The following is a 17,359-nucleotide window of genomic DNA, read 5'->3' on the forward strand; positions in this document are numbered from 1 at the left end:
ACAAAAAGCACCCCCTAGCATCAACTAAGCCAATTTGCAAAGGTCAGCCCCCTATTATTCCCCCCCCCCATGGTTCTGGATTTGCCGATGACTTTCACAGAACAATAAACATTAAACAGGCAATAGGATCATTTGCAATCTCTCCAAAAAAAATCTGAAAGATACTTTTAAGTAAGACCAAAGCAAATTTGTAAGGGAACATGCAAACATATTCAAATTCTACAGCCCAAGCTGTAACTGTACATGTAGATGTCATGAAATCCCCTTTTTTGTTTTCCCAGTGGGTATGAAATGACTTTTTTCTTGTTGCTCTTTCAGTTGGTGTTGGGTGACAGTGACTATCACTTCATCTATGCCCTGGAAGATGCCTGCTGTAAGGACCGGTCCCATCTTGCCAGCGTCTTGCTGGACATCTTCAGGCATCAGCAGAAAGAGGTGGAGCTGCTGCAGAAACTCAACGGCAGGGAGATTGAGAAGGAAGAGGAGAGGTCAACGCTGTTTCGGTCCAACACATTGGCCACAACGCTGATGGACAAGTACATGAAGATAACAGCTCAGGAATTTGTGCAGCACGCACTGCACAACGTCATCATCAAGATCATGGAGTCCAAGCATTCGTGTGAGGTGGGTTTTCTTGTGGCTTGCAATGATAAAGTTGTAAGTTATAATCAAAGGCATATAGGATCATTAGCTTTTCATGCATTTTGTTCGTTTCCATTAATAACACCACTCAAAATCCAAAGAAGAATGTTCAAAACCTAACCTTTTGAAGTTTTAACTCAGTGGATATTGCACTTATCGAGAAAACAGTGAAAAACCATGCACAGGCTTTTGATCACAAAACACAACTTTGTCTATATCACTCTATATTTCTGTCAATTGGCTGATCGTTGGAAATCACCTACATTTCTTGATTTCTTCGAAATGACAGCAAGTCCAGATGGTATAATTTTACGGGGTGTGTAGTACCAGTAAAATCTTTAATCCAAATCCAAGTAAGCTTTTTTGTAATAAATTGGTTGGTTACTTTTGGGAAAAATGCAAATTATTCTATGTGCCTTAAAGTGTGGTTTAGTTTTGTAACCCTGCTAAACCATGGCTATGATTGCATTACCAATGAGCCAGTTGAACTGCTGATCAATTTTCAATTTCAATTTCAATTTGGGACACAAATGGGACTTCTGTCAAACTTGATCGGTTCTTAAACTGGACACTAACAACTCAGGGGCTTATTGCGATCATTTGTTCCCACAGCTGAACCCGCTGAAGGTTGAGAAGGGCGACGATGTGTCAGAGAACTGTCAGTATCTGCTGGAGTTCCTGAAGGAAATCATCGAGTCGATATTCGTCTCAGCTAGTATGTGCCCTCCGTAAGTCAAGTTGTCAGTATGAGCCTTGTAGCCAAGTTACACAAAGCAATTTTTAAAAGGCAACTCTGAGGCAACGCAATACACCTAAAGGAATTGTTGTGAAGAGTGACGTACATTTTTCCCAACAGTTTACATTACATTTACATTCAAAACATTACAGGGACTTAAAATTTGGTTGTCATTTTCTTCTTGGATATTGCCTGGAACAAGTTGCATATATAAAATTGCCTCTTGTCACAAGACCCTTGGCTTATGTGACCACCGCTCATCAAACATCAAAGGTTTCTACCTTTCATAAGTATTCATATCTGTTATACTATTGGCAGTCTTCATAAATCTCGAAAACGATTGTAGGCTATTTCACATCTTGTGCATTGTAATGAGTCTAACATTCTCTTGTTGATAACACTAAGAAAACTCTTTAATTAACCCATGGATTTGCACCACTCATTCCTCTCAGGGCTCTGAGGTATCTGTGCTGGTGTCTGAAGCAAGATGTGAAGCAGAAATGGCCGGATGATCCCAACATCACAGCACGAGCAGTCGGGTAAGTTCAATTCAATCTGGCAATTTACCAGACAACTCATAGCATTAATACCCTGATGTGAATAGACCTTTCTTTTGTTTGTAAACAATGAAAGCCATGTTGTAAGGGCTGCCACAAGGGCTTAAATTTAAGCCGTGGCTGGCAACAGATTTTGCCAAAAAGTTTCCATTTTAACAACTCATTTTGTGAGAAAGAGGCATTTTTATTAACTCTTGGTTTTTTTTTGTTTTTTGTTTGTTTCAACAATCCAATGATATGTTTGGAAACATAAAGAACTTAAAAAAAATTTTTTTTTGGCAACGTTGACCTCTCCTAGTTTGCCAACCCATGGTTGGCAAGAAGTGCAGATGTAAATTGGTACTGTCAAATTTGCCAACTCATAGTGACGTCCATTTTGTTTAGTTCATTTATATTTTTATCATTTCACAGAGGGTTCATCTTTCTACGACTCATTTGTCCTGCAATACTCAATCCAAGACTCTTCAACATTGTGTCAGGTAAGACAAGTACGGGTAGTCACACCAACTCAAACTTTTTTTTGATATTCCTACAGCAGAGAAATTTGCAGAACATTTACCTTTGTAACTTCAGTTGATTACTCCACGAATTGAGGTTTCTTACAAAGATATACATTTGTATAAAGCAATTTGCACAGAGCTAGGATTGTCCATAGTTTTCGTGAATAATGTGTTTATGTTGCTCAGTTTTTGAAGTGACACAAGATGAGGCATATCACTGTACATTTTTTGTCCACCTTTGTGGGCTACAAACGTTTTACACAAAATATCGGAAGACAAGTCAATTACAGATTTTTGACTTTAAAACTTTGAAAACTCGCTCATAGAAACAGAGCAAAGATGCCTCAGTAAACAGGATTTGTTATGATTTTTGTTTGTTTTTGTTTAATATGAAAAGCAACTGAAACACACTGAGATATAAATCTACCTTTCTCAAACAGCTCTGAAGTCTTACATTTTTTCCCAATTTCCAACGGAAATGTTTACCATTGGGGACAAAAAAGTTTGGTTAGATTAGTCAAAGTCCCACTTTCAGCAAATGTTCTCAGTTTCAAGGGTTTTGTTTTGTACGTTCCTTTTGCAGAGGCTGCCTCACCCATGGCAAGTCGCACTCTCATGATTGTTGCCAAGGCGATACAAAATCTGGCCAATCAGGTGGAGTTTGGTGCTAACTACAAAGTAAGTGCAAACTGACATGTGGTTACTTTATTACATCCACTCACAAAAATATTCTCCCTTTTCCATTTCTGCATATTGGATGGGTTATAACTTATAATGTGTTTTTGGATCTCATGTTGTCCATGCATAGCACAATGGGGCTAGCAATCACTACATGTACAAGTGATTGTCACTAACAGCAATGATGTTCTCAATCACGTATTTTTGTATTTGCAGGAGGCCTACATGGTGGTCATCAACCCTTTCATCGTCATCAACAAAGGGAGAATGTGCCACTTCCTCAACGAATTAGCGGTAAGTACTTTTGTACTATCCTTTTAAAAGGGTTTTTATTATCCCCCTGGCTGTAAGCTGGAGGGGGATATTGCGATAGTGTATTCTTTTTGTGTGTATCTCTGTATGTCTGTCTGTCTGTTATGTTTTGGTTAGGTTAACGCTTGTCAGCACGATAACTTGAGAAATACTTAATTTAGGAAAGCTTATTGCTATTGGGGCTGACAGGTCAAAGGTCAAGGTCACTATTGCTAAAACAATAGAAATCTTGTCAACGCGATAACTTGAGAAATACTTTACTTAGGAACTTCAAATTTGGGTTGTGGGTTGCTCTTGGTAGTTTTATCAAGAAGCCTATTGCTTTTGGGGCCGACAGGTCAAAAGTCAAGGTCACTATTGCTAAAACAATGGAAATCTTCCATTATGCTAAGGGACACTGACAGTATCTGTACTAACTGACTGTATAAAAACTGCCAGCATGCCAGGGGGATCACACAAGTCTCACTTGCAGTATTTTTTTGTAGAGCGTCAGATCTCGTTCTCTCTTAACTCTCCCCCCCCCCCCTCCTCCAAAGAAAGATGTACATTGTATTTAAATTTTCATTTGAGCCAATCATCTTCTGTCTGACTGAGCCACCTACTGACTGATTGACTAAACATGCTAAATATCAATATTGTCCTAAATTAGACTTACGGTTTCAGTTCGACTAGGCAAGACTTATGAATAGTTTACAATTGCTGTACTGGCTGCTACATGTACATCAGATTCAAACTAGTCGACCGATCCCACAAGCTCGGTGATTCGAGTGGTAAAACGTCTGCACTAGAAAGCAGGAGGTCGTGGGTTCGAGTCCCACCCGAGTGATTCTTTTTCAACTTCACTCGGGAGGTAGCACACTGAGTATATAGTGTTTATACGTCGGTGAAGGGCAAAACCTAATATTGATTTACATCACCCCGACGGTATATCATCTTATCAATAGGCAAGCTTTCAATCAATCAATCAATCAAAAGAAATTTATAAAGCACCAAAATCAAAAAGTTTGCTCTAAGGCACTGATGGGGCACCAAAAAGAAGAAAAAATATTGATGGTACACTTCCTGAAACAGGTGAGCTTTCAGGAGTGTCTTGAATGTATGCAGTGAGGTGGTATCTCTAATGTATTCTGGAAGTTTGTTCCATGGCCAAAAGTGACCAGGTATGGGCCACTCTGCTTATAAAGACCTTAATCATGAGTTTTCCTAGCTATGTAACTCTCGTTGAACCCATGCATTCAAACATCAGTTGATGCTCACGTTCATCCAACTGCAGCGCAGTGCTATATTCCAAAGAGAGCCACACAAACCAGCTTTGCACTGTGAGGTTGCACAAAGAAATTGATTTGGGTGAGATTGGAACCTGGTGAGGGGCAATTGTCTGAATTTCTTGTTTTCATCCTGCAATGACACATGGAAGCTGCTGAATCTACGTCCCACAGACACGTGCAGCCAGAAAATACATTCAAATTCAATTGTCTTTCTTTCTGGCTTGACTACACACTTTCTGCACAGACTGTCAGCGAAATCCCACCACCGAGTGAAGTACCTCCCATAGATCTAGCCAGGCAACTAGCAGCCCTGCACCAACTGTGTGTTACACACCTCAAGGAATTGCAACAACTCAGTGTAGTTCAGGTAAAGTGAATACCTCAGTCCTAAATTGACACAAAGCCAAGATAAAGCAGTAGCTTTGCACCAACTGTGTTACTTACATCGAGGAATTGCAACAACTCAGTGTAGTTCAGGTGAAGCCAATACCACATACCTAAATATGCACAAAGCAAAGATACAGCAGTAGCTTTGTACCAACTGTGTGTTACACACCTCAAGGAATTGCAACATCTCAGTGTAGTTCAGGTATAAAAGTGAATACCACATACCTAAATAGGCACAAAGCCAAGATACAGCTGTAGCTTTGCACCAACTATGTGTTACACACCTCAAGGAATTGCAACAACTCAGTGTAGTTCGGGTAAAGTGAATACCTCAGTCCTAAATAGGCACAAAGCCAAGATACAGCAGTAGCTTTGCACCAACTATGTGTTACACACATCAAGGAATTGCAACAACTCAGTGTAGTTCAGGTAAAGTGAATACTACAGTCCTAAATAGGCACAAAGCTAAGATAAAGTAGTAGCATTTGTACCAACTGTATGTTACACACCTCAAGGAATTGCAACAACACAGTGTAGTTCAGGAAAAGTGAACACCAGAGTCCCCAATTGGCACAAAGTCAAGATAAAGCAGTAGCATCTGCACCAACTGTATGTTACACACCTCAAGGAATTGCAACAACTCAGTGTAGCTCAGGTAACTTGAACATTAGCGTCTCAAATTGGAACAAAACCCAAAGATTGTTTTCAAATATTTTTGTTGGAAAAAAATATAAAAAAGAAACCTTATTTTGCAACATGTTGAGTAGCATTTAGCTTGCTTGCGAATTCAGTAAATATATATATTATTTTTCACTCACTGCACTGCTACTCAGTTTGACGTAACAATTAACCCTTTAGTGACTGTACCGCCCCAAACAGCCCTGCCTATATATTACTCCCTATAGTGCCAGAAACCACTGGAGCACTCTATTGTTTCATTGATATTTCAGTGAATAAACACAATGTAATACAATGTAGTACATGTGCTAATTGGTTGAGACATAGCGATTATGACGTCATGAAACTTTTGTCTAAAAAGCATGTACGTGTTCTTGTATAAGATGAATGTTTAGCTTATGAAAAAAATAATATTATTAATGCTAACAATTAGATCAATCGTACTTCCCTTAACGTTATCTCGCAGCAGCAAAATCAACACTTTGGAACACTTTGTTATTGAATTTGTCATTTTTTTGTTCTCAATCTGTCATTCCTGTATTTGCATCATAAATTCACTTTTGTATATACATATGTATACTGCAGCTTGGAATTTCCTCACTTTTTTTGACTCTCCAGAGTTTAATTTGTTGATGTTTTCGTCTGTGTTTTTACCACAGCCGAGTCTGAAGAAACTGTTGGCGGTGACGGAGATGCTGACACAGAACAGGAATCAGTACATGGGCCGATCCACCACCCTGGTATGATCCAGCAACTCCCCCCCCCCCCCCCCCCCCCCCCCAAATCAGCTAGTAGGGAAAAGTAACGACCATGCGCACTGCAGTCATCTTTGGTACATGAGGAAAGAGAATAGCACTAGGGAAAACAGTGGATGTTTATGTGCTTGTCGTGGCGCTGTAGACAAGCTGAAAATTTCATATTACATGGTAAAGGGTGAATTGGTTTGTTAATGTTATCCATTAGGGAACCGGTTATGGGCAGTGTAGACTGAATGGCGAACCCTATTACTGTACATAAACCGTGGCCCCCTCCAATGGCGAAAGCATTGTGCTAGCTCTTGTACAAAGCAGCTGCCCCGTGACACGGATAATCTGAACAGTAAGGCGTCTGTCACACTGTCACGACGTTGCCTCCCAATCACGATAAGACAGTGCTGAGACGCAAGACTCGACGACATCGTGAAACTTGGAACGACATCTGAACTTTATCGGAATGACTTCTTGAGCGTTGTTTCGGCATCCTACAGGTCATGCATGGTCGGCAGCAGAGCCACGATTAGTTTCAATAGTTAGAACATATCGTGATTGTCGGCAAAAAAATCCAAACCGGATCAGAGTCTATTCTCTGTCTGTTCTCAAACGGTTGTGTCATAACGAGGTCGTAACAAAGGCGTAACAAAATCGCAAAAGTCTGTACGAGATCGGCAGTGGTCGTACATGGTCGGCCAAATTTTTTTTAGCGGACTTTGATACAACCACTACGACGTGAATTTCCGAAGATGACGTCACTCTGTCATTTTGGAGTCGTTTCGGCATCGGTTCTCAGTCTTTTGTGTCGGTACTCAATGGGTTGTGTCGGCACTCTGTTGGTGCTCTGTCTCTAATGTCGTAACGAGATCGGGACTCAGTCGTGAAAAACATTCAATGGAACGGACCCAAGTCGTAGCGAAGTCGTAATATTCGGTTCGAGGTCGTTTCGGTAATAGGCAGGTATGGTTATAGACAAAATCTATTTGGCCTTGATTTTTTTCAAACAATTTTGAAAAATTTGAGACGTGGGGATGAGTCCCAGTCAAATGAGTTTATCATGTTATATGAGAATTATATCCAAGATGGCTACAGCGTGTAAGGGTCTCCATGTATCTGTATAGCAACTCACCAATATGTACTTTGCACTGTGCATTTGTATTAAATATGAGGCTTACTGTTGTTGTAAGGGACCTGAATTCTTCCTTTTTACTCCAACTTAAAAGAAAAAGATGCCATTTTTTGTGGCAGGTCGGTGGGATTATCACCCACCTTTTTTTTAAATCGTGTGATTAATTATCGAAGTGAATTTCAAGATTATGAAAAATGATTGTTTTCAGCCTTAAGCATCAAAGAACAGAATTGGTATCAGTTTCTATCCGTGCAGTATTGCTTACTGTTTTGGTCTTCAGTATGCACGCAATTTGTCCCTTTGTGTTCACGATGTTTACCCTTGCCGTATCCAGCATATTCCAGTGTAACAGTTCACTTTGTTCAATCCTGCACCTCAGATGTTGTAAATGTGGATATGTTTGCTAAGTATGTGGCATCTGCGAGTGTCGTTATTTCTGTCAAGCACGAGCACCACCAGAAACATGATTTCTGCTACGGGCCTACGTGGCCTACGGATCATTGCAATTTCTCATAGAAGTGTACTTGGATTGCTTAGAATCACTCTACTAAAAGTCTGGACACTATTCCGTCTGTCATGTTATTTACAACAGTACAATGTACGTAGCCCCCAGCTTCATCCTGTCAATAATTCTGGTGATCCCATGTAGGAATGTGAATTTAAAATTACCGACAGTCCGACAACCCTGTGCAAACGTTTTGTCAGATGAAATTTGCATCGGGAAAATGTCAATTTTATATTGTGTTTTGCCCTCTGCTGATGTATTTATAAACACTGTGTACTCAGTGTTGTCCTAGGGCTTGCAAGAACAATTTACAAGCTTACTTGGGTGGGACTCGAACCCACGACCTCCTGCTTACTAGTGCAGACATCTTACCACTCGACTACCGAGCTTGTGGGGTCGGGCTGGCTGGTTATAAACACTGAGTATACACTGTACAGTTTGTCCCCCCAAAAAGTGTCCGTTTGACTATTTTTGAAATAAGTACAAAACCATGAAGTCAATTTTGAAAACTTTCTGATTGTGCAGATCCTTATCCTTTGCCTAAACCCCTATGAGTTTCATTTAAGTTAAGTCACACATCACTACACAGTGGTCAATTGATCACAACAACATTTGTGGACCTAGTGATCAAGTTCCTTGCCTTCATTAACTCAGTGCTGTGTTATGTAAGCTGTGTGAAATCCTGCATGTTGTGAAAAAGGGCTGCAGTTGGGATTGGAATCATTTGCCTCAGGGCTACCAGTCATCATGGCAAGACCTCAGTTTAATGCTCAAGTGCAAATGATTCCAATCCCAAACCACATCAGACTTTTTTTCACAACATACAGGAGTTTACACAGCTTACACAACACAGCACTGAAATGGATTAAGGCAAGGAGCTTGGTCACAGTGTCCAAAAATGTTGTTGTGATCAATGGCCCACTGTGCGGCGATGCGTGACTGAAATTTGATGAAACTCATAGGGGTTAGGCCAAGGATAAGGAGTATCTACACAATCAACAATTTTCAAAATTGACTTCACAGTTTTGTTATTTGGCAAAATAGTTAGAAGGACTCTTTTTTGGGACATACTGTACAGTGTTTATAAATAGGTAAGGGAAGAGCAAAACCCAATATAAAATAAATCTGTGCAGATTCTGCTTCTTGTAAGTGGAATTCATACAAAGAAGAATGCTGAACGCTTCACAGTCTGCTCACAGGTATGAAGAAACTTTTCACGAGGTTAATTTGTCGACATCATGAACAACATTTTTGGGTGACCGTACATGTAGTTTATGTAAAACTTGACTCCAAATGTGCTTGCTCCCATTGGCCTGTATGGTTCCATGTGCAAAAGTACCTATTAAGCACATTAGCTATCCCACAAAGCTTCATGGCATTGTGTTCCATTCTTTTGTAATGATGAGCCAAGTTTTTATTCAAGATCTTGTTAGTTTTGTTTTGTAATCCCTTTGATGTCTGCTGGTCTGTTCAGTCTGGATTAACACAATGTGGATGCTAAGCTATTGTGTGGTTGTCCTTCAGTATTGTCCTCCCTGAACTCCTGCATATTTCACAATGAGTCAATGGGGCTGTATGTATGATTTATAAGCGTGATGAACAGGGGTAATAACATCTTCAGCATTGGTTCACATAAGTCAACAAATGATTCAAAGTCTGTTATTATGACAAAAATCACTTCGCATTTTTTGGGTATTTTTCAAAAGTAAAACTTCTTTAAGTTTGGTTGTGAATTTTTAACAGATTTATAATAACTAGGTTATCTTTTGAATTGTTAAAATGTAAAACAAAGTCTGAAGCAGGAAAAAACACCCCAAATTTCATTCACCATGAAGCATTTTAAATACATCTACCTGTACAGTGTATATGGATTATTTCAATTATTTTTTTTATTTTTATTGGCGTATAATATAACGTGAGATTATCATTTTCTTTGAGTGCTCTTCGAAAAACCGATGTGTAACTCAAATCTGTATTTAATATCAAGTACTTCATGTTAGTTCGTACCAACTCAACTCATTAAATGTGATTTCTCATTTTAAAAACAAAATATGTGTTGTATATTTTTATTCTCCCGTAAACTTAAAATTACCATTTTTTATTCATTTTATTATTATTATTATTATTTTTCTTTTTGTAATAAAGATGTATCTTTCAGTGTTAAACTCATATATGATGTCTTCACAATCCCATGTAACTACACGCGGGTTGTTTGATGTTTCTGGGATAACAAAAGGTGTGCTATGTTCATTGGCCAAGTGGTTGGCAGTGGACTCCGTCTGTGAACAGCAGAGGGCGCTGTGTGACCACTTTTGACGACCTCAATGGGAGGGACACGACGTACTGGTTCGCACAAGTATTCACACAAGACGTATCTTGTTCTGAACTGGACAAACCCATAGCGTCATTGCATGAGCAATTGTTTAATTGTCCCTCCAAGTGGTCTTCCTCAAGTTGCTATTTAAACAGTCACAGACAGTCAAAATTTCTATCCTCTTCTCCTGCTATACTTTTAACACAGGCTAGTCACCAGCAGTCAGATCATATGTCAAGCAAGCACTGTGACTAGTCAAACTCAGTCAACAGACCATGAACAGACAAAGCAGGCAAGTTGTGGTCACAGCTGGCTTATCAATCACCCACAGCTAAATCATAGCTGTACCAAGCTACATAAACAATCACAGCCAGTCAATCCTGCTTTATGTAGGCTGGGAATTCTAAACTGTTGAAAACAGTCACTTGTTTGATTTTGACTGAAGGGACAACCAAGGGCGGATCCAGGGGGGGCCAAAGGGGGCCATGGCCCCCCCCCAAAACGAAACCAATTTTTTTTTTTTTATGTGACATCGCAATAAAGGCAGGCAATGAGTACACCACCATCTTTTCCTAAAAAAAAATTGGTTAAAGTGGTCAGAAATTGCCTCAGATCGCACCACAGAGCACCTAGAATCCAAAATTTTTTCGGGGCCCTAGCGGGCCCCGAACCCCACGCCGTAATTTTTTAGACCCACTTTTTTGGGGGACCAAAATTTTTTTTGGCCCCCCCAAAAATTGTGTTCTGGATCCGCCCTTGGGGACAACATGTACTTGGCACAGAATGTCTGTTTGCAGTATAAGGAGGGTTAATGTTGAGGGGTAACTAGTGCACCGAGTTCGTAGGGTAGACACAAAATGATACATCAAGAGGCAATGCCTAGTTTCTTTTCTTTTCTTTGTTAACACTCTTCTTTGAAAATGACCCATTCTTCTCCTGGCTGCATTTTTACCCCCTAATGCTGCATGTTTCTACTTTGCTCATCAAGGCTGCTACTGAATTAGTGTGCAAATGTACAGCCCAGCAGTGCACAAGATTACCTAGACCTTACGTGTAGTGGGTGTCTCGGAGGGTGTTCTTTTTTTTTTTCATGTAGAAACAAATTGAATGCACAAAGGGTTAACAAATGCCTCTCAAAGCGATACAAGACCATTGATATCTAACTGTCGCCTTCATTCATATAAGGTCCATTATAATTCCAAGGGGAAAAGCATTCATTCTCAAGTTTGTAAAGACAGTCCCTTACTTTGTACTTTTACTTTATTTTGTTTTGTTTTTAATCATTTTGTAATGTCTTTTTTAATTCTTGTTGGACATGAACTAGGAAAAAATATTGACTTGTTTGAAGTGCTTCTGTCTTGCCGGGAGTGTACCCATCACAATATGTGATAGAGGGGTACCCCCTCCCCCCAAATCTCCATATACCCCACACCCTAGACTATTGTTACTTAACACATCCCCCTAGACATCTCAAAGAATTCCTGAGATTCTGGTAACACAAAGACCAACACACAGGAACTGGGGGGAGGGTCTCTGTCATATGTCGTGCTACATATAAGTTGATGCATGTGGATGAAATGGGAGCTAGGACAAGCATTGTCCAGAAAGTTGTGTGCGACAGCTGTATACATGTACATGTGTTATGTGTAGTTTGCCTGTTCTGGCTTTTAATATACGTTCAGATGTGCACTACGTAAACACGAATAGTGTGTAACACTTGAATCTACCGTAGTGACAGCAACATGCATATAAACTTGGAGCATTGATACATTTTGTATTCCAATTGCATAGAAGTATAGTTTGAAGGGGAAAAGCGTATCTGTTACATGTACAGGAAAAAACATATCCTGCTGCACCAGTGTACATCAAATGATTTTTGTAAAATATTTTGTCTCGAATTTTGGAACTAATGGCTGTGTACACGGTGCATATCATGTCATCACAGATTGAAATATGTCACAGTATGCAGTATTGTGTGCACTTACATATACCTCTTTCCATCTTTAGTGAATTGCGCAACATAAAAGTCCCCGTTGCACAACTGGAAAATTTGTTGTTCCCCCCCCCCTTCGAAAACACCCCACTTCCTTCCTCCATCTCCAAATCAACAATTGGATACAGAAGGTAGTTTCCTGTCATTTGATATCAGTGGGTTACCATGGTTACATGAATCTTTGTTCCGGCCTAAAATCAAGGTTATTCGAGCAAAAACAAGACTGCCTTGTAGCGCAGATTATTTTTAGAAAATGGTTCTTGAATTGATCATTTCTTTTTAAATTAATCGTTGCACACGTGTTACAATTATATTTGTAAATAAAGCATGTTTTAAAGTGAATACAAACAGTACTTTCATTGCATATCAAAATGTGAGGCACACATGTCTTACAGGTTTTCATGAAGCTGGGTGTGTGAAAAGCCTCATGGATTTATTTCTTCTGTCTTTTGTGAATGATAAAAAGGTTGATATACATGTAAAGAATTAGTGGTTTAATTAACAGCGAAAGGCCTTTGAAAAAAGCCCAATGTACAAATTGTCAAATTGAATGGTTCATAACATTTATCATTGAAAGTGTTTATTTCCATTTTGTTGCTTGATTTTTGTGCCCCCCTTCCCCTCCTCTCCCCCCCCCCCCCCCAGAAAAAAAATTAAATTTGACAAAAAAAAAATCAACAGCTAGGGGAAATTATTATAATGACAAGTTTTGAATAAGCCTCTGAGTCTCAAAATACTTCAGGTTTACAACAATTTTGTTACTTGCATGCAGTAATGCAAAAACGTTCCCATAAAAGATTTGTGTTTTAGGACACCACAACAAAACAGTTTGGAGTTGATATGATAACTTTTGTCATTTTCCCCAAAAAAGATGTACATGTATGTACGTGGGGAAACAATGAAAGCTATATGTTTTGGTTTTGAAGTATTATTTTTGTATAGGATTGAGGTTCACAAATGATGGAGTGTGCTCATCATGTTTTATGATTGTGAAAAAACAGTAATCTTGTTATGTTTATTGTAGCAATCCTGCCATGTGCTGGAGAATTCTCATGGTTGTCCGAGAAATTGGGACTCTATCTTTTTAAAATGTCTCTTTTCATTGTTTTTTGTTCTATAACAATTGCGAGGCTGAAGGTTTTCATTAAATTACTCCAGTTTCAGCGTAAACTGTGGTGTTCGATTGCTGTTGTCAGGTTATGCCATCCAGTATTGTATGAAAGCACTCTATCACTTTTTTTTTTTAATTTGGTGGTATTTTCTTCGGTAAATTTGCAACTACATGTACTAAGACAAGGGGTGTCTGAAAATATTCCATGTTACACTGCAGCGATTTCTCATAGGTGTACTGCATTGTCTTTATTTGTTGAGTTGGCAATTGTTCTGCTGGCTGTGAAGTTGTACTGGAGTTCGTGTAGTACCTTAAGGTCTGAGGCACTATCTGGTGACACTATTTAAGTACCTGTTATTTATTTTTCTGTCTTTGTCGAAAGATGCAGTTAGATGAATGTCAAAGTTGTATGCCACATTTTCTCACATCTTAAGTTCATGTAATTTTTCTTTGATTCAAAAACATATTAACCAAATAAAATAGTTTCATCAAAATTGGTTAGGTCCATCTGCTAAGACCACCTTCCAACCCCCTCCCCCTTCAAAAGAAAAGGACAGCTAGTGTAATTTTAAATCATGTTATTAGATGGACACTTTTTGTCTATTCTTTGTTGTTTTATATTTTAAAATTATAAAGTTGAACAAAGAAATTTCCGGTGCTCTACCAACTGAGCTATCCAGCCCTGTGTTGGCAATTGTCAAATTTGTCAAGTTTTAGTCTTTTGGTGATTTCTTTGATTTGTTTGATCTTGAGGCGGTCATGATGCTGTCATCCAGCTGTGAATGTTTGTGATGAATCCAGTCAATAAAACAATGAAAGTTGGTTATGAAAAGAAAACAAGTTGTCTTTGTTGTACTCATTGACATCTGTTGTGATGAAAAATGTGTGTTGTGTGCTATTAAAATATTAAGGGTCGTAAAGATTCATTGAAATTTGTGTGTATTATCTTTTGCCTCTGAAGATCTTGTTAAGAGCGCAACATCAGGCCACCTGATTTTGTTGATTTATTATCTGGACACATAAACATGTTATTAGCCGACCTGAGATATGTACATGTAGGCAAAATGAAGTGGTTCACATATTTCACTTGTGTAGCCAGCGACCTATTCGATAGCGCTGCTAAGAGCTTATTCCTTTTAATTAATAGAGTCATAATTGGTCGTTGAAGCACTGTGGCATGGGAAATGGCAATAACAGTTTTTATTTCCATATTTACCAACCTCTGCTGTCTATCTGTATCAGAGAGAAAGTAGACTAAATTATTTTAAAGATTATAAAGATTACTATTAACACGAGTCCTTCAATGAAAACAACTTTCACAATCATCCTCAAACTCGCCCAGACCATGTTTATTTCCACATGTCTTACATTCCAGTGCAACCTTCAATGAGAGAGTATTATTTGATGCAAAACTTACAACAAAAGTCCTCTCAAATAACTTGGTCTCCTCTCTATGCCTCACATCCCAAAAACCTCTCCATATGTAATTCTCCTCGGCAAATGGGCATATTGAAGGCTTTTGTGAACTGCTAAAGAAAGATTCTATTTTTTATTTTATAAGACTTCAAATGCAAAAGGCCTTGATGAACACAATTCCTTTCACGACACATTTGTTTTACCTTTTCAATGATACAATTGAAGTAGTTGTGTTGGTGTAAAACTGAATGCTGGACATGTTGGATAACATGGATAAGGCAAAAAAGGTCACATACTCAGTATTGTGTGTTTTGTCCCTACATGTAAAAGAACAAATGTTTGTCTTGCAATTCTCACAATACAGCTTAAAGCAAAAGCGTATTAATTTATTACATCAGTCCAACTTCTACAATGTCCTAATAATTTCAATTATGAATCATTCAGTGGCCCCAATTTTACAAGTTCTTTAATATTTTTTTTGACTACAGGTATCCCTGTAAAAATCTGCAAATCTGAAATCTCTCTTTACTGTTTTAAGACCAAAAAATTGCTAACATGTTGCTTTCATGATACTGACACTTTTATCATACAAGTGCCAGTATTTCCCGATCAAACTATTTTGTGCCATTGCAATATGCTTACACGCGCCGAAACCAGACTATTAACTAAGTACATATACAGGAAACATTCCTTGTCTTTTCAATTGATTCTGCAAACTTACTAGTCTTAATCCAAGAATGAATTTGATTTTTTGATCCTGTCATCTTGTTGATAGCGCCCTCTATTGATTGCCGAACGTGCCAGGGACCAGGCTGCGTTACAACCAAATCAAAATCCAATCTTGGACTAAGACTACACACTTACTTGACCACAAACCTCAAGATACCGTTTGACTAAAATATTTGTAAACATGATCATTCAGACAGGTTTATACATTGCAGCAGATGCACTTTCAACATTGCACATGCCATGAACAGCTAAACACCAAACTATACAAATTCATAAAATTTAACGTGACAGTAATTATGTACACAACCAAATGAAGATTCATACATCTAATAATGCACCTGACAAGTTTGAACGATTTCCAATAGGTCTTGGTTGTACATAATTTGATCAATACATGGAGCTCATAAAATATTATATGTCAAGTTATAGACATTACGTTTTTTAAAATATACACAGTAAATTGTCTTCCGAGTTGCACGTGTTTGGCAACAGTACATTTACATGTATGGAAACAATACAACTCATACAAGAACACCCAACACTGAAACACAGAAACTTTTGTCATGTAGCAAGAAAAATGTCATGTTTGTCTCATTCATAAAGCTTAATCAAGTTTTTAGAATAGCCGGGATATTTATCTTGACAAGGACACACAAGCGTTCCTGAGTTTCACCCAAATATGCTTCAACTATATATTCTATATTTCAGTATATTAGTTTATCGCATTAAGCCCTGTACTGTCCCCAAAATGCCCAGCACTGGTTTCATGGATACATTAAAGAGTAAATACAATGTAATACAGTGCGATAGATTAGTGTGATACAATGTAGTACAGTGTGATACAATGTAGTACAGTGCGATGCAATGTAGTACAGTGTGATACAATGTAATACAAGTGTTAATGTGTTAAAGCTATAGTCCATCATTTGCAGCCATCCGAAAAAGTAACTGGCGTATTATTGTTGAAAAACATACTTGGTTGAAAGATAGTAAGTGGACTAAACTCCCTGGGAAATTATTCTTTCTGGCAAGCTATCATGTTGAAGTAATCAACGAAAGAAGGCCTTTCCAACGGTGCGTCTTAAGACGCACCGTAGGAAAATTTAAATTAGTAGTTCGTTTTGTTATTCGGCGCAGCGCGCGCAAGCATTGGCACGACGCACAGGCTGCAATTCAAAACAATTCAATACATGATTCAGCAACTTTTGATTTGAAATTGAGATCCTAGAATGCTGTTTTTCTCGGAATGTACAGCTGAAGCTGAGCTGTAACTTCATCAGGTTAGTTGTTCAGTATCCTTCATTAGATTTTGAGCACTTTTGTTACTTCAAACGAACAAAATGCACAAATTACAAATGATGGACTATATCTTTAACAAGAATCAATAAACAATTGAAACAGTACGCTAAATTTCATGAAATAGGGCCAGATCGACAGAACACACGTTACCGGCACATTGTAAAGCTTCAATAACAACATTACAGTTACATGTAGCCTTTGCGACTTTCGGGCGATGCAGGATTTAGAAAATGAGCAAACTCCACACTTTACCAAGTAACCATGGTAACTGGTAACACAATAAGTCATAAATTTACCAAAGAGTACATGCAGGTGCTCCAGATGAAACACAAGGTTACAAACCAAGGAAGCTGACA

General features: G+C 38.6%; 1 protein-coding gene across 1 annotated transcript in view; it reads left to right on the forward strand.

Annotated features, from left to right (window-relative positions):
• The window catches only part of LOC119741779 (ras GTPase-activating protein 1-like), a 39,695-nt gene extending 32,490 nt beyond the window's left edge, over positions 1–7,205 (forward strand). Inside the window, exons 16-23 of the mRNA XM_038217675.1 lie at positions 319–624; positions 1,255–1,370; positions 1,831–1,917; positions 2,347–2,414; positions 3,019–3,113; positions 3,330–3,407; positions 4,938–5,060; positions 6,418–7,205. Of these exons, the coding sequence (XP_038073603.1) occupies positions 319–624; positions 1,255–1,370; positions 1,831–1,917; positions 2,347–2,414; positions 3,019–3,113; positions 3,330–3,407; positions 4,938–5,060; positions 6,418–6,504 (960 nt within the window). The 3' untranslated portion in view covers positions 6,505–7,205. The remainder of the gene's footprint in view (positions 1–318; positions 625–1,254; positions 1,371–1,830; positions 1,918–2,346; positions 2,415–3,018; positions 3,114–3,329; positions 3,408–4,937; positions 5,061–6,417) is intronic.
• Positions 7,206–17,359: the final 10,154 nt, after the last annotated feature.

Source organism: Patiria miniata, unplaced genomic scaffold (assembly GCF_015706575.1).
Source record: "Patiria miniata isolate m_02_andy unplaced genomic scaffold, ASM1570657v1 HiC_scaffold_5, whole genome shotgun sequence".
Taxonomy (NCBI): Eukaryota; Metazoa; Echinodermata; class Asteroidea; order Valvatida; family Asterinidae; genus Patiria; species Patiria miniata.